The sequence below is a fragment of the Xenia sp. Carnegie-2017 genome, unplaced genomic scaffold (assembly GCF_021976095.1).
Source record: "Xenia sp. Carnegie-2017 unplaced genomic scaffold, XeniaSp_v1 HiC_scaffold_20, whole genome shotgun sequence".
Classification (NCBI taxonomy): Eukaryota; Metazoa; Cnidaria; class Anthozoa; order Malacalcyonacea; family Xeniidae; genus Xenia; species Xenia sp. Carnegie-2017.
The window spans coordinates 11,098,814-11,116,766 of NW_025813483.1; the positions used below are offsets into that span (position 1 = coordinate 11,098,814).

The 17,953-nt window shown below is 36.9% G+C and overlaps 3 protein-coding genes across 5 annotated transcripts; all 3 read left to right on the forward strand.

Moving 5' to 3' along the window:
- The first annotated feature begins 16 nt into the window (after positions 1–16).
- On the forward strand, positions 17–4,951 carry LOC124442232 (neuronal acetylcholine receptor subunit alpha-10-like). Its single transcript, XM_046992737.1, has 10 exons — positions 17–135; positions 283–434; positions 615–659; positions 858–967; positions 1,057–1,201; positions 1,304–1,565; positions 2,041–2,213; positions 3,181–3,502; positions 3,595–3,751; positions 4,537–4,951. The coding sequence occupies exons 1-10, from the start codon at positions 75–77 to the stop codon at positions 4,742–4,744; spliced, it is 1,635 nt and encodes a 544-aa protein (XP_046848693.1). The 5' UTR covers positions 17–74; the 3' UTR covers positions 4,745–4,951.
- A 93-nt stretch (positions 4,952–5,044) lies between these two features.
- LOC124442233 (malonyl-CoA decarboxylase, mitochondrial-like) lies at positions 5,045–11,061 on the forward strand. 3 transcript variants are annotated; one of them, XM_046992738.1, is made up of 14 exons: positions 5,045–5,414; positions 5,562–5,613; positions 5,812–5,988; positions 6,074–6,121; positions 6,204–6,302; positions 6,453–6,593; positions 6,860–7,012; positions 7,801–7,965; positions 8,041–8,131; positions 8,670–8,846; positions 9,442–9,518; positions 9,602–9,684; positions 10,026–10,072; positions 10,771–11,061. In XM_046992738.1, exons 1-14 carry the CDS (start codon positions 5,401–5,403, stop codon positions 10,971–10,973), a joined length of 1,527 nt encoding a protein of 508 aa, XP_046848694.1. In that variant the 5' UTR covers positions 5,045–5,400; the 3' UTR covers positions 10,974–11,061. The 3 variants fall into 3 exon arrangements, with proteins under 3 accessions (XP_046848694.1, XP_046848695.1, XP_046848696.1); XM_046992739.1 differs by having other exon boundaries at positions 6,204–6,299; XM_046992740.1 differs by having other exon boundaries at positions 5,817–5,988.
- Positions 11,062–11,098: 37 nt separating this feature from the next.
- Positions 11,099–15,727, forward strand: LOC124442228 (collagen alpha-5(VI) chain-like). The gene is made up of 7 exons (XM_046992729.1): positions 11,099–11,343; positions 11,559–12,158; positions 12,410–12,682; positions 13,051–13,169; positions 13,243–13,438; positions 13,730–14,308; positions 15,122–15,727. Exons 1-7 carry the CDS (start codon positions 11,283–11,285, stop codon positions 15,703–15,705), a joined length of 2,412 nt encoding a protein of 803 aa, XP_046848685.1. The 5' UTR covers positions 11,099–11,282; the 3' UTR covers positions 15,706–15,727.
- The last annotated feature ends 2,226 nt before the right edge of the window (positions 15,728–17,953 follow it).

Consider the following 17,953-nt stretch of genomic DNA (forward strand, 5'->3'; position numbering starts at 1 on the left):
ATTTCAATCTTCTGTTCTTCTGTTTACGTGTGTGATCAAATCTGTTGTGAAAAGCTTCATCCTATTTCTAGAACATGATTTTCAAATGTTGTGTTTTGCTGCTGTTGGTAGCGAAGAATTATGCAGAAGTGCAAGGTTTGTTTGTCTTGTCTTTTATTTAGTTTTTCTTACTTGATATTGCACAGATAGTCTGACTACATGTGTTGTGTTGATTTGACGACCGATAATAATTGTTTTCCCCCAGTAGATTACTCTTCCCATTAGAAATAACTTATATTTTAGGAAAAAAGAACAATATATCTCTTTTGATGAGCCACTTGGTTAAAACATCTAGTCCATCTGTGTTGCCCGTCAATGAAAGCAACAAAACAACTGGCCGTCCATTGCCCCTGAAGATGAAAATTGGTGTCACTCTTTATCAAATCATTAATGTGGTAGGTTTAAAAAAGAAAGAGATCATGCATGTCGTATGAAACTATCCTGAAAGATCCTTTAACCCACACAAATATGCCATATCATTCTCGTGTCTTTGTTCATTCATGTTATGATTAAATTCTTTGACCTTCTTCTGTTGTTGCTATATCAACTCTGTGCTCTTTATTGTTTTTTAAAAGGACAACAAGAATCAGATTGTTACTCTGGCTCTATTTATGAGACAGGTGTGTTGGAAGACCAATGTTTAAAATTCGTGTCGTAAAGTTACCTTACTAACATCTCCAACCTTGTGGTGACATGTTTAATATTTCCTTTGAGGAATGAACTGTTGCATTTCAATGAGCAATGTCGTAAAATTGTGTGGTAAAACTGCCTGACTATATACCCATTACGCTTGTAGTTTTATATTCAAAATTTCCTAGAAATGGAAGAATGAACTATTGCATTGGGATGAAAGCAAATATGGCGGACTGAAGGAGATCAACATCGGCAAGAATAAATTATGGGTACCGGATATATACATTTACAACCAGTAGGTCTCAGGAAATTTATAGTTATTCGATTGAAGCTCAACTGAAATTACCATTAATTCTCTATACAATTTGTGTGATCCCCTTTCAGCGCGGAGGGTGGATCAAAGAGCGCTCTTGATCAGTGGAAGACTCCAGTTACCATTAAAAGTGATGGGACATGCTCGTGGCTTGCACCTGGCGTCGTGAAGACGTCATGTAAACTGAACATACAGTACTTTCCTTTTGATGAACAGGTTTGTTGTTTCAGTAGTTCGGTGGAAGTGTGAAAATTTCGTGCGTGTTCTATATATGTTTTCTGATGATCGTCAAACAACTCGTTTCGATAACTTGAACAGGAATGTAAAATCAAATTCGGTTCGTGGACGTACAACGGCGAGCAGCTGGACCTACACCATGATCATGAAAATGGAATGGGCGATACCACGAAGTTTCTAAAGAGCGGGGAGTGGGACCTATCAGAATTTTCTGTTCAACGTAATCTCGAGAAGTACGCGTGCTGTCCTGAATTGTACCCAGATGTCACGTTTACATTGCTTATCAAAAGGCGAACTCGTTATTACTACATCAATATGTTATTACCTAACATGTTTATTACAGGTAACTGATTTATTTTCATATTTGTACGGGGGGGCATTAATATGTTCATATTATGATTCGCAATGATAATGTATTTTACAGCAATTAGGAAACGTAGGACAAGCATATACGAATGTCTGTAACCTTACTCCTCCCCAATATTGATCTATATTTGTGGACATACAAAGACTTTTCTCGTTCTCTGTTGTTCATTTATCACTGCCTACATTGACATACGTTATCTTAGCTGATATTTTATGTTGTGTAAAGACTTTTCTCGTTCTCTGTTCTTCATTCATCACTAACTACACTGACACACGTTATCTTAGTTTATATTTTAGGTAGCGTAAAGACTGTTCTTGTTCTCTGTTGTTCATTCAGCAGTACCTACACTGACACACGTTATCTTAGTTTATATTTTAGGTAGCGTAAAGACTGTTGTCGTAATTTGTTGTGCAATCATCACTATATACAGAATCAATTTTTATCCTTCCAGTTTTAACTCTTGTGGCTTTTCTTCTTCCACCTGATTGTGGTGAACGAATCTCGTTGATCATCACGAACTTTCTTGCTATGGTTGTATTTCTGTTGCTTGTTGCCGAGATCTTACCGCCAAACTCCGAGGTGACGCCGATGATCAGTATCTACTGTGCTGGTCTTATGTGCGAGGTAAAGAAACACTGTCTTAGAAAACCTATAACTTAAGCTAAGTCTTTCGGCTAACAGCTTTCAAGTATATTTTATGTAATTTTTATCTGTTGATTGCAAAGCTTCGTATCCAATTCAAAAAATAAAATTTAGAGCAGGTTGAATCTAACTGAGGATTGAAACTGCTCTACATATAAGAAATAACGATTTCAAATAACCATCGCGTTGTTTGTCATCTTCAATGTTAACTCCTAAGTGCTGGCATCCAACAACGTAACGAACCTGTTTGGCCAAGTCCTGTTATGAAAATTTTCTTTATCAATAACTGCAAAAACAATAGATTTCTTAGGAATGAGTTATGATTTACTGAAAATTGCATGGCACGCACGAGAAAACATGCAGATTGTTTACGAAGGAATAAGCAGTAAGAGGTTGTTCATGTGAGCCCGGTAACCGGGATTCAGCGAGGCGTGAAATGATTTTCAGTCATTGAAAGGAGTAAAAACTTCAAGCGCAAAACTTACAACCTTTTCTTATGCGTCATTAGTCATTTTAATTGTAATTTTCAAATCAAGCTAAATTATTTGTTTTCATTTTTAAGGTTTTGTAAATTTGCAAAGTCACAGCATAGGGAAATTGCTGGAATCAGTTTTTTGTTGTGAATTATTTAATCTTTTTCATTTGCCAAAATGATTTAACGCTTCGCTGAATCCTGGCTACCGGGCTCAGGTGAACAGCCCCAAAGACAACTTTGCTTTTAAACTTGGTGCTGTATTTAATTAGATTACTGGCTGCAGTTAGCCATCTTAGTGCTTCTTTTGCTGGGAAAGTGCAATTGACTGCCTGGCTGCCCGCATCAAATGAAAGTATTCCATATAGTATGACCACTATACTATTACTATAGTGTACATTCAAAGTTAGCCCCTGGTCAAATTGAAGGCTACATCGAAAACTGCAATGTATGAAAATGTTCGACTTCCCATTTCAGGTTGGCTTGGCGTTAGTTGCCTCATGTTTTGTGCTTCGTTTGTACTGCAGACAGTCGGGTTTCCATGGCATGCCATCTTGGATAAAAACTGTCGTCCTGAATTGGCTTGCAAAGGTTACTTTTGCCACATCAGACGTTGCAAAAGCGAAGAAAGATTTCGAAGAAAAAGCGGCGAAATTCTTAGACCTTTTCAAAAGTACATCGATTCGCAATGGAAATAGCAAATCGAGCGACGTAGAAACAATTAGTTTGCTTTCGTCAGAATGGGACTCAACTTATGATCTCGATCAGTCATTCATCGAAGAAAGCGTCTTTACCAATGGTTGGTTGTGTTCATTTTTTGAATTTCATTAAGACCTGCCAGTTTTCGTCATTTTATAACACTCCTACAAACTGTCTTTTTTGTCGATACAGTGACCAAAGACGGTGAAAAAGTCGTAGGCGAGCCGTGGTCATCTCATAAACTGTACAGCGGCGGCTCGCTAAAGAAAACTGTTTCACCTTCAACCCCTTCGACTAGTACTACTTCTCCACAGATGATTGTTCAAGAAAATAAAAATTGCATCTGCAGGCAAGTATAAGATCGTTGTTGCTTCAGCAAGCTTGTGTGGCACAATTATGGAAGAGCATTGGCAAAATACTATTTCATACTCGTTCTATACAACCTCTGTACGTTCTACTTTTGAAAAGATTTCTCTTCATAGAGAGGTGATTGTAATGTGACATGCTATTTTCAACTGTTGCAGTTTTGAATAATCTATGAACATGAGATAATGTATGTTCGTAGATGTTTATTATGCAGGTTTCTGCAGTCTTGAAAATCAATGATGGTGTTAGTGTTGAACATTGAACTAAAATACATGGAACGCTACCTGTAATACAAAACCCTAGTAATTTTTTGGAAGCCAAATTTTACACCCAGACACGCGTGTGTAGTTCAATCAATTTTCACTCTGCGAGAGAATCTCCAAACACTAAACACGTATGTATGGGTGCTTCAATTATTTGCTTCAGGTAGCGTTCCATGTATTTTAGTTCAATGGTGTCGAATGACATTTCGACATTCTTAGGGGTAGTCAACTTCGGAGTCGGAGAAGAGTCACTCCACTAACCTAGACGATCAACATCCACAAACATGTAGCGATATTCTTGGACTCAAACCATTTACTTTAGGCTTATGTATGTTCAATGTTGATGGTTGTTTTGGTCAACTTTCTCATGTCCAAATTATTTATTCCACGTCTTCATAGAATTTTTGATTCCATCCCTGTTGACCGTGAAAATTGTTGATTTTCATTTTAAAAAATTTTATTTTAAAATAATGAAATGCATTACAATTTTTTTGCGACATTAAAGGACACTTGTGGATACATTGGAAGAACGTCAGAAGACTCTGGTGGAACACGTGAGCAATATGAGCAGTATGCTAACTGACTGGGAAATCAATGCGGAGAAAAAGAAAGAATGGCATCTAGCGTCCAGGATTTTAGATCGTAGTTTTCTCGTGTTTTTTATTGTTGGTTTGATTGTGTCCAGTTTGGCAATTTTCTTGCAAATTCCGTGAGCTTGTTGACGAGAGAGAATTGTACGTCTTGAACTATGAAGATTTACTTTACAAACAAAAATAGCACACGATTATATATGGGTAGTTTCCCTAATTCCCTTGTACAGTTTTCTTTCTGGGAGAGTGGCAAAGATTGTATTTTTGCGTATGTAAAATGCACCCGTTTTGTGAAATGTTATGAGAATACATATTTTATCATTCATTGAAGCACATTTGTAGCGGGTTGATGAAGATCTAATTTTTGTGATGTTTTTACTTGATGATGACGTCATTTTGAGCGTCGTCTCTGTTGCTGTGTTGTTGCCCCTTTATAATATAAACATCTTCTTTGATTTTTGTCAATTGAAACTTCAAAGTGTTACGGTGTTGTTTTATGTTGTTCCTCTAGTATATCTTATACATTGTCCCTCTAGTATATCTTATACATTGTCCCTCTAGTATATCTTATACATTGTCCCTCTAGTATATCTTATACATTGTCCCTCTAGTATATCTTATACATTGTTCATTATACAATTGCTTATGTTGTTCGTGTATTACTATGTTTCACGTTACATCAAGTATATCGATTACCAAATACAAATAATGGAATTATTTCCACTGTGTGTTATTATTCATTTAAACTGAAAATGATTAGGAAGACGCTTTAGATTGAAATGAACTGGAAACTGTAAGTGCTTGAAAACATTTATGTTGTATTAATATATGATAATGGTAAAGATTTTAGAAAAGAATGCTCTGAGTGTCAATATTATGTCAGTCTATAAGCAAGAGTTTCGTGTTTAACTTTTTATTGTGTTTTCTTTGCTTGGTGCAGAGTTAGGTTTATCTTCTTCAAGCTACCAACTCACCAGACTTCAAGATATTTTGTAAGCCTTGGTATTATTGATTATTCATTAATGTGTAATTGCATGGCGTACTGTTTAATGCATATGAATGTTGAACCTTCGGTATGATAATGGACTTTCCAGCACTAGGATTTTTGACGTCAGTGTCAAAGTTATTACTTCTTGCAACATGTGTTTCGTTTGTCTCATTCTTTCTTTGTTGTGATAATATTTGTCAAGAATAGAGGAAATGTACTGCCATCATTGTGGTCCCATTTCCTATCCAAAGAAGGACATGCAAAGACATCCAATGATAAGACAAGTGATGATCACATGACCGTTAGACAAATGAGAGATGTTCTTCTCCAGTCCAAATTGAAGAGAAAGTCTATTGGAAGTAAAGACATTCTGCCTGAGGTAATATTTTATTTGGTTGGGGGGTGGGGGAGGGTCATCTGTTTTCTCTGTTTAATTGTGTTGATAATGTAATTACATTTTTTAGAATCTGGCAACAGATTTTGTTTCATTTTATAAAAAGATTGAGACTAAAGTATGTAAAAGAAACAATTTTGTCTCCTTGATTATGAATTATTTGATTTTTGTCATGTTTTATACTTTGTTGTTGCTTTTAGGTTGAAAAATTAAAATTGTTCAATTTGTTGGCTCGGGATTTTGGCATCGATCATCAATTGATTGCAGACATAGCAGAAAACTTGAAAAGCACAAAGGTTGTTGGTACTTTTTTCAAAAATTCTCTTGCAATACAAAAGTCATTCATCATTTTCGTATGTGCTTGATGTCATTGAAAACAACCCTTAAATGAAGTATGTTGATTAGTTCCCCACTCTTGTTACTGAAGACATCCTGGTTTACTTCACTAGAATCATGATATCAATTCCTGTTTGGAACTTGAAGAACAACTGCAGAATTCCTTAGAACCTCCATCAATAGTTTTACTATCATACATCGGTCATCTTGAAGGGGGCGTCAAGTTTATTGTTGATTTGAGAAGTGATCTTTTGGTGAGACACAGTCATTATGCACAGTGGCATAGCCAGGAGTTTCTGTCAAGGGGGGCCAGTCAAAAGGGAAGGAGTGTCATAACTGTCTTTTACACAATATAATATATGTAAAGCATAATATTTTAGAGAGGACCAACAATTTTCCAGCAGACCGTGCACCCCCCCGCCCCTGGCTACGTCACTTTAGCATGACTATCGTTTTTCTCAAGTTTCCAATGGGTAACTTGTGCATTGTATCATTTTATTTTGTTTCCTCTTTTCTTAAGGAATTATTGTCGGATCGTGACGTACGTGGGAAGGGAGCGGAGTTGAATGGACTCAATCAAAGTATTCGTCATTTGTTGTCAATGTGGTTCTCTGTTGGTTTTCTTAAGTTGGAGAGAATAACATGGCAGTCACCCTGTGATATAACTGAAAAGGTATGGGGGAATGTCATGTGGCCTTTATCCGCTTCCAAATCTTCCTAATCATTTTTGTTCTAATCGTCGTCAATTATGCGTAAATTTGACATTAAATTAATGCAAACATGAAAATTGATATATGAAGGTTTTAAAAACAACGTCATTTAAAAACGAAGAAGACGTAATAATCCGTGATATGGATGCTCAGCGTTCCCGTACACATTTGCCATATTTACCGAAACCTTGTTTACTTGAACAACACGTGCCATATTTACCGAAACCTTGTTTACTTGAACAACACGTGCCATATTTACCGAAACCTTGTTTACTTGAACAACACGTGCCATATTTACCGAAACCTTGTTTACTTGAACAACACGTGCCATATTTACCGAAACCTTGTTTACTTGAACAACACGTGCCATATTTACCGGAACCTTGTTTACTCGAACAACACGTGCCATATTTACCGAAACCTTGTTTACTTGAACAACACGTGCCATATTTTTACTATATGTGTTTCAATCGCTTTTTAGCTGTGCCATTTTGTGCGCAATCTATTTCAAAAGTGCTTCTATCTATTTCCACTCAAATTTTTGCAAATTATGCGCGCTGATGAATTTAGCAACGTTTTCCTAACTCTCCATTTTTTTATACACCCTGTATAATGCCGCGCATTTGTAGTCACGTGAACGGCTTCACATGAGAACGTGATCACGTTCACAAGTTCACGTGAACAATGTCACGTGTACTAGTTCTCAATGAGTGACATAATATTTTCCCTTCCTTTTAACTATTCCGTCAAGGTAGGCAACTATGAAGCTGTGCACCAAGTACGTAACTGGATGGATATGAAGAAACGCATTGGGCCGTACAGACGCTGTTATGTCTTTATGCATCCCAGTATGCCTCGCGAACCCGTTTGTGTTCTACATATTGCTCTGAGGGATGAGATCCCTTCTGATATCAAGGTATTCGTCAACTTCATCTTAGCATCTTTATCATAATGAGACATATATTAGAATCGTGGTCTCCTTGCATTTTAGACAATTTTGAGTGAAGATGTTCCCAATCATGAAGAGGACATCGAGAGGAAAACCACAGCTGTCTTTTATTCTGTCTCTTCAACTCAAAAGGGTAAATTTTGCTGTAGCCACTTTATAATTATGTTTGCATTCTGATCGATCGTTCTTTTGTTTTAACTGTTTTTACCAAATAAGAAACTATGCTAGGATTATGGCTAGGAGAAACGAATTATGAGCATGATGATCGAAGCGCATCGGAGTGTTTTTAAAACAGCGATAAAATACCATGATATTAAAGTGTCCGATGATGTTTCTTTCTAGAGCCTCGGCGAATGTCTAACGTTACGCTATCTAGTTAATGTTTTTTTTTAATTTCATTGTATTTTATGTCTCATTTTAAAGCACTCTGGTAATCTTTTTAATCTTGTCGTGTATAGCGATTATTTTTATTTATGATCAGAAATGACGATCTTGTTCGTCATTAAGAACTTTTCAAGAGACAGTTTTACATAATGTTTACAAAACATGAAAGCATTGATTCAAATTTTATCTTGATATTTCTTCTCTGACATTTCACTTACAAAAACCTAACTTGCGTATTCTTGAGCTTCAATCAAGATGATTTGGATTCCCATTCAACCATATCCTAGGTTTGGCAGAAATTGATCTTGGCAACTCGCTCATAAAAGAGGCTGTTAAGGAATTGAGACACGACGCTCCTGATGTCAGCACTTTTGTGACATTGTCTCCGATTCCTGGCTTCTACAGATGGTTTCAAAGTGGAATGTTTCAGAATTCCGAATCATCATTAATCTCACGGATCATGGGTGATTGTTTTTACGTGATATTCGTTTGATTTCATTATTTAAGTGGGAATTGATTTATTGCAAAACAACTGCTGATCAAAATCGTCAAAAAAATATCTGTACAGTCGACTTTTCGTAAAAGCAGACAGCCTGTGGACCTTGATTTAGTGTCCTTAACATAAAGTCCTTAAAAGAAGGGAGCTTCGTTGAAATACCCCCAAGTTCCATTGCAAAATGTTTTTGTACTGTATTGGCTGTTTTTTTTTGTTTTGAAAAGTTGCGCTCATTTCAACTTGGAGCCAGTTGTAGGTCACAGCTACTTTTACTTCATGCCCGCAGTCCTGCGATAACGATAAAAACTTCAATAGCTACATTTCACCGTAGTTTCAATCGGAAATTTACAAAACGTTTTTATTAACAAGTTGTTCGGTATTAATGGGCTGCCGAGAGGGCGAAAGTTGACTGTTAATCTACAACTGATTGTATAACCGAAAATTCGGGATGTTCCAGCTGGTCACGTGTTTGTTAACTTTTCTGTTGAGATTTTATATCCTGGATGTCGCAAGTGTATCAGAATTTTTATATTGAAACACGAAATCGCTGTTTATTTTGTCAGATCATGAGAGCCTTACAACAGAAGATAAACTGACGTTGGAACAGTTTGTAAAGCCACCGTTTGATCTTAATTTCAAAGTACGTGCGTACGATAATGTTGGTGGGACATGCTTAGGTCATTATTTAATATGTTTTTTGTTTTGTGCGTAAATTTGTTGTAGAATTTTATCGATTCACCATTCTGGCTGCGTAACAACAAAATAGGTGAATTGTTGAAGGTGCCACTCATGGAAATATGTGCTGAGTAAGATTGTGTGCATGTTTATAATTCTATAAATGTGTGGAGCCCGTTGCAGAAAGCCTGAATAGTGATATACCCTAGGTAGCAATTTTTAAACGATGTGCTGCAAATTATCGTACTAAAAATGCTAAAGAAGATATTTCTAGCCAATCATCAATGAGGAATAATGACGTCGTTACCTGACTTATAACTGAGTTATTGTGACTTATTGTTGTACGTATTCAATATTCATGTTGCAACATTGCAACAAAATGGCGTCCAGCACTGTGTTAATAATTCACATGGTAAGACCACTAAGCATGAACACTTAATGTTTTGCATTGAAATTGTTCTGACTTCTATAGTTACCTCTACAATGAAAAGAAACAAGGATTTGCATACGATCCTGTTGGTAAGTCAGTTTCACTGTATGTCCCCGACCAAGTAAAACATATGTATTGGAAGGGAACCAAAGCAAAGATTTTAAGTTTATTCGCCATTATTAAGATGAAATCTGCAATTGATCTAATAAATCCGGATCCTTGTTGCATATTTAAGTACGAATGTACATACGAATATCTCGTATTCACGTCTTAAGATCTTGAATTCATCTGGGAATCAGATTCCGACATGTATTATTTTGTAACTGTACGTTTAACTGTACCTTTTTCTAATGGACCCAACATCGAGATACTTTCGTTCTGACGTAAACAATTTCCTCTGCTAACCTCCCCCCACAATCTCATTTTAGCCCTCCACTTCTTATAATCCACACAATTGCCAGTTATCAAAAAAACTAACCTCCCGGAGGGCTAAACAGAGGAAATGCCGTAGTCTATTAAAAGCGTATAGCAACTGAAACGTCATTCATAATGCAACACTAATATCATCATGTCAACTCTATGTAACTGTCCTTGCTGAGTAAATACTAGATACTGGCAGGCGTTTTTATCTCAGAAATTCAGAACATTATCATTAATTCATTATTCATTTCTTTAGAAAAAATAGAATATTAGCATGGTATGGCTAAAAAATAAAATTGAAATTGGCAAATCTTTATTTACTCTTTCAGTTAAACTTCTACTTTTTAACAATTGTGTTCGTTTTTAGCGAACTTTCATCTCAGAAACGGAGCCGTCTTGTGGAGATTGAACTGGAAAGCTGACGTCAGTAGGAATGGAGCTTTGAGTTCGCTAGGCATGATGGTAAATTATAAATACGAACTGAATGACCTTGATGAAAATACGAGGCAATATTTTCTGCGCGGCACGGTACCAGTGTCAGCGGAATTTCTCAAACATTTACCACAATAGTAATCGCTGTGAATCAATTAAGAATGATAAATAGGGTTTGGTTCAAAACCAATTACGAATGAAACATCGCATCCCATCGTCACAATGATTATTTTGTCTTTTAATTATTTCGGTCCTGTCTTTTTGGCAGTGAAAATATTGGTTTCCGCATTAGTCGTCATTTAATCTCGTATTTTGAAGATTATGACACGCAATATCTGCCAGTTCTAGCTATGATAAAAATATCTCCGTGACGGGCTGTTTATTCTACATGATCTCGTTGACAAACGTAGTTTGTTTAAAAGACGATTCCTTCGTGTAGTTAAAATCATGAAGTTGTTTCTCTTTATTTATTTGTCAGTATTTTTGCTCCACGTTCGGGCTCAAAACGGTACGTATTTTTTTTACATTGCGATAACTTTAATGAAAATTTCTCGATAGTCTTTCGATTATTTTACAAGGTAGCCAAGCACGGTGGTCTGTATGTGCGTGCTCCTTTCTTTTCGGAAATACATCTTATTTTACTAGTAGTTTCTCGCTTTTGAAGTAAAGTAAAAGTAAAATAGGCTCTAGGCCACGATAGGTTTTTCATTTCTTTACGTTTAGGTCATAGATGTAACGAGCCTGTTGACATTGCCGTGCTGTTGGATACTTCATCTTACGTTGGTGCTAACAACTTCATGCAAGTCAAGTTTTTTGTGAAGAATTTCATCGACTATTTCCATATGACGAGAAGCGGTCTCAATCCTTTCATCGGGTTCGTACCATACAGTGACCGAGTTATTAAAAATAAAATGATCAATTTTCGATACTCTACGTCTGCGCGGCGTTTAAAAGGAAAAGTTGACGAAATTCCCTATGATGGATCTTCTGGTTTTGGATTGGATCTCGCTTTAAAATATGCTCGCGACACGTTGTTCACTCGATTCAAGGGATCCAGGTCGTGGGTTCCACGCGTGGTGTTGGTTATAACGGCCAGTGCGCGTGATTGGAACTCAAACCAAAAGAATACAATTCAGCGTGAGGCCGAGCGACTAAAAAAGACTGGTAGTCAGTTGATGATCGTGTCCATTGGTCCAGTATCGTCAAATGATGGATTCCTACGGTCAATAGTTGATTCGACGGATCATTTACATACCGTGTTGTTTCCTTATTTATTGTACGAAATCTCTAAGAAATTAACAAACCAGATTTGTCCGGAACCGAGTAAGTACCTCAGCACAACATGAGACGGGGTTAGCGTATCAAATTGGCGGGAATAATTCCGTGTTCAATTGGCACGATAAAGATCCACAAACAATAAGCAACATTGCATTAGGGGTCAATTTCCTATCGAACATGAAATTATTACCAGATTTTCCTCAGAAAATTGCAACTATTCTTTTCAACGAAGTCATTGAATAGTTATTCTTGAACAGATTATATTCACCAATGATGATCTTTATTCATACTTTCAGTCATGATTGATTGTCCCGGGAAAGTCGACATTGCTTTCATTGTTGATTCCTCTGGTAGCATTTCGAACCCGGATTACATAAAGATGAAATACTTCATGTACTCCATTGCTAAAGCGGTCAACATCTCCGATACGGGGGCACGTGCTGGTATCGTGATATATAGCAAAACAGCAGAGATGGTGGCTAGGTTTACAGATCATTTGCATTTGAAGAGCTTTAAAAAGGTCGTGTATCGATTGAAGCATATGAAGTCATTCACAAGAATTGATTTGGGTACGTAGGTAAATATATAATTGACATGCTTTGTGGCTGATTTATGTACAAATTATAACTTCGTTTGTACTAGTGCAAGTTGTTTTACATTAAAGAAGTTCTTATATATTAACAGAAGTTGATTTACGGTAACACCAGTTGATTCAAATAAACACTAATTCGTTTATATGAACACATGTTTACAAAAAAAACAGATTGTAGCTCATCATAGTCCCTTATCCCTGTTTCAATTACCAAGGTGCATTGGTATATGTTTGTAAATTTTTACTTTAAGGTGCATTGGCTTCGAAATAAAAATTTCTCCATATCACGGTTATTTGTATCATTCATGTAACTTACAAAACCATACTATCAATGTTTCGTCTTAGGTTTACACGTTGCTAATACTCAACTATTCTCGCCTGTAATTGGTGGAGCACGACCAGGAGTTAAGAAATTAGCCTTCATTTTGACGGATGGAAGACAGACAGCTGTTGAAGGGACTAAGGTTGGTCCTCGTTCGTCTGTCCTTTGCATGTTTTTGGTCTTCCAATTTTTTTTCAAAAAGAATTTGTTTCTAGATCTCTTTACACGACGCAGCTCGGCCGCTCATTAACAAGGATATTAAGACGATAGCCATTGGTATTGGGGGAAGTGTGGATAAATACGAACTAAGGGCAATGGTACAGGATGATCAGGATGTTATTGAGGCAAAGAATTTTGATGAACTTGTCAAAAGTATTCAGAATATAACAAGGTTCACTTGTGAACAAATAAGTAAGAAGAATTTTTATTTTTGTTTATTGTTATATTTTAGGATGTGTTAAGGGGTAAAGACTGTTCTCGTTCTCTGTTGTTCATTAATCATTACCTACACTGACACACGTTATCTTAGTTTATATTTTATGTTGTGTAAAGATTGTTCTCGTTCTTTGTTGTTCATTCATCACATCTTATTTTATTTTACATTTTATGTTGTGTGAAGGCTGCTCTTCTTTGTTCTTTGATCATCTCTTTCTTCACTAACGCATATTATGCTTCATTTTTTTTATTAAATCCATATTTCAGCTATCGTCCCTTGTCGACATTCTGCGGACATTGTCTTTGCCTTGGATACATCAAGCCACTTGAGTTCGGATGATTTCATCTTAATGAAAGAATTTCTCGTTGATGTGGAGAAACGTTTAAGGATTGGAAGATACAAAAATAGATATGGCGTGATTCTCTATGGTAGCAGAGCCCACGAACAGCTTGAGTTAGGCGATATAGACAATTCCACGTCTTTTGCAAATACGGTGAAAAATTTACCACGTTTAGGCGGGAGAATTGTGAGTTACAAAGCACTGGAACGTGCTCAAAATATGCTGTACAATACAAGCGAAAGCGCAAGACGGCATGTTCCAAAAGTTGTAGTGTGGATAACAAGTGGACCCGAAGAAAGCTTTGCAAACACACTGTACATTTATCAGGCTGCAAAACGTCTACGCGATCGTAATGTCATCTTGAAAATTGTCGGTGTAGGATCAAGTCGTGCCAGTGATCTTGAGCGCGTGGCAGGATCACCTAGGGATATCTTTGTACCTAATTCCGTCAATACTTTAAGTCAGATGATCCCTGCTTTTACTAAGGATGTCTGCTCAGAGATTTGTAAGTATGATGTGTAGCTAGTTTGTCTTTTACGATCTTCTTGCCTTTATTGCTCGCGCGTTTGAGGTTCAGAAGAACCAATTGCGCATAGGAATAATCATAGCTATAGGTATACCAGTCACAAACAACCAAAAAGTTCGATAAATAGTGCATCCGCCAAAGATTTAATCGTTGCTTTAAATCTTTCGCACATTTAGATTATTTATCGGACTCCCTTACCCAGCATCCTTAACTGCAGCCTTACCCAGCAGCCTTTACTGCAGCCTTACCCAGCAGCCTTTACTGCAGCCTTACCCGGGAGCCTTTACTGCAGCCTTAACCAGCAACCTTTACTGCAGCCTTACCCGGGAGCCTTTACTGCAGTCCATAACTCGTTGATGTTTAGGACCATTGTCAGACAGTCATATTTCTATTCTTTTTACAATTCTTCTGTCAATTTTTTTAAAATAGAAATCGTGATTTGTCCTGAAATTGCTTCTGACAACCAGATAGCAGTCCAATCTTTGTGTTCAATTTGTGTGTTCTTTCAAATTTTATGCTAGACGTTATATGTTTTTCAATAAGACGTGATTTCTCGTGGTCACGCAGCCATCAAACACTTGCCTCTCTAAAACTTCTTTTTTAGTTGGAACAAATATGTGCCGTGTTCAATATACATCTTAGCTTTAATCTGTTGAGCCGTCTTGAACTCTTTTGATATGTTTATTCTTACAAACATGCATATTGTTTCGCCAATGTCATCCCTGTCGATGGCCCCATTCATGTCCAAAGCCTCTTAATCATATTGGTTATTTTACTCTTTTTTTCTTATAGCACCATTGCCTTGCAAGAGAACTCTTGATGTAGCCTTTATTTTGGATTCGTCTGGTAGTATTTTAAACGACAAATTTACTGAAGCGAAAAACCTTGTTGAGATGATTGCAGACACATTAGAAATATCTTGGCGGAAGACTCATATTGCTTTAATGGTTTATAGTGATACTGCAAACATTACATCAACATTTAATGATATTTATTCAAGAAATGACCTCACCACCCAACTGAACCTATTACCTCATCTTCGTGGCCGAACTCGTATCGATCTAGCCTTGAAACTAGCAAATTCTGATCTCTTCACGCGAAGAGCTGGAATGCGATCTTCGTTCCCGAATGTCGCTGTGGTTATCACAGATGGCCGTCAATCTCCGGCAGCCGATGCTATCCGATTGGATGAAGCTGTTGCCCCGTTACTCGTCAGGGGGGTGAAGGTGATTTCAATTGGAGTGGGAAAGAGGATTGACCGGCAAGAATTGCACATGATGGTAGGAAGTCCAGAAATGAGTTTCTGGGCTGAAAACTATCGTGATATTCGCTTGCAGCTATCTGCCATTTCTAAACACGTCTGTTCGAGCAATTGAGAATAAAAAATTTTTGTCTTGACACGTTATCTTTTTTTTAATTAATACTTGGGCAAAACATTTCATTGTTTTTCAAGTTTTCTGAATTTTTTTACTGAAGATTAAATATTTCTTATTCGTTATTTCACCGAATACTTTTGGATGTAGTTTACTGTTTTCATAAACATATTGCTTAATCCCACGACTATTTCCAATTGCTTTCTGTTAAATTTGTTATTGTGGAGTACTTGCTTCTGTTGTATGGTACTTGATAGTATTGCATAGTACTTGTCAGTATTGTGGAATACTTGCTTCTGTTGTATGGTACTTGATAGTATTGCATAGTACTTGCAAGTATTGTGGAGTACTTGCTTCTGTTGTATGGTACTTGATAGTATTGCATAGTACTTGCCAGTATTGTGGAATACTTGCTTCTGTTGTATGGTACTTGATAGTATTGCATAGTACTTGCCAGTATTGTGGAATACTTGCTTCTGTTGTATGGTACTTGATAGTATTGCATAGTACTTGTCAGTATTGTGGAGTACTTGCTCTGTTGTATGGTGTTTGATAGTATTGCATAGTACTTGCCAGTATTGTGGAATACTTGCTTCTGTTGTATGGTACTTGATAGTATTGCATAGTACTTGTCAGTATTGTGAAGTACTTGCTTCTGTTGTATGGCACTTGATAGTATTGCATAGTACTTGTCAGTATTGTGGAGTACTTGCTTCTGTTGTATGGTACTTGATAGTATTGCATAGTACTTGTCAGTATTGTGGAGTACTTGCTTCTGTTGTATGGTACTTGATAGTATTGCATAGTACTTTTCAGTATTGTGAAGTACTTGCTTCTGTTGTATGGTACTTGATAGTATTGCATAGTACTTGTCAGTATTGTGGAGTACTTGCTTCTGTTGTATGGTACTTGATAGTATTGCATAGTACTTGTCAGTATTGTGGAATACTTGCTTCTGTTGTATGGTACTTGATAGTATTGCATAGTACTTGTCAGTATTGTGGAATACTTGCTATTATTGTTTAGTACTTGCAGTATTGACTAGTACTTGCCAGCAGGTCTTTCATTTTTTGTCTCGAACTGCGTTCTCCTTATCTGTAACGATGTGTGATGAAAATACTACAGCGAAGTATCAAAGTTTTACTTGTTAATACCTTACCATAGGTTTGGTGTATAACTTTTAGTATGTTACAGCGACGTATCAAAGTCTTTTGAGTACCTGATGTCAGGGGCTTGGGAAGCCGTGGGTGTCCGGGTGCCAGTGCAGTCACTACTTTTAGAGTGTGGGTGTTCTATATAGGAAAGACACCCAGAAATTTAGCTTCTTGCATGAAAATATATGACATATTGCACGCTGAGTTTTTGCAAGCACACTGAATTTCTAATTAAGGAACTGGCACCAGCTAGCTGGAAATTTCAAATGGTTTGAGCATTGCCAATATGTGCAAATCAATTGTATGTAATGCATTTTGGACAATTTTTGTAATATATGCCGAAAAAGGAAGTGAAAACTATCAAAAATAACTAACATGAAGGAGTTTTATTACTATTCTAAGTTTCTCGCATTATGAAATTGCGAACATGGAACACCCACAACTTTTGAAAGCTTCCAAAGCCTATGCCTGATGTAGCTGCCTCTCTACGTGTAAGTTTCGAATTATGATCTCAAATACTTGTCATAAAGGTTAATGGTTTTTTCATGATATCTTGTAGCTTTCATGTACTCTGTAATTTTATTATATACATGCAGCCATGAGATCTTCACAATCATGAGGCACGAGTTTGTGATCGCCTCCAAAAGAGTGGAGAAGTTAAAAAGAGTTTTCGAAATATTTGCATGGCCGCATCGTCATGTTGAGCATACGCGAGGTGAAGTGAGTCAACTCTGAACATAATCTGTCAACAACGATCGACACATCATCTTTAGTTCAGCCAGTAGCGTTGTACGACTGCTCAATCCAAGTAATCCGTGTTTTCAATTCTGAACTAATAAAACACCTTTTCTTCAGCTTACAACCATCTTTAGCTGCTCTCTTTAATACACAAGAAGCTGTGATGAAGACGTTTCACTGCCAAAAGAAATCCTAACTAAGCTTATCCGACATGTTAACAAGTTGTACAAAGACTTTGAACGACGTTTTCAGCACATCAATATAATATGTGAGCGTCACCAAACTCATGCATTGTTACATTAAGGATATTATCGATTAATGCATTGACGCACTCGCTCAACTTTTTGACGTTTTTTTAG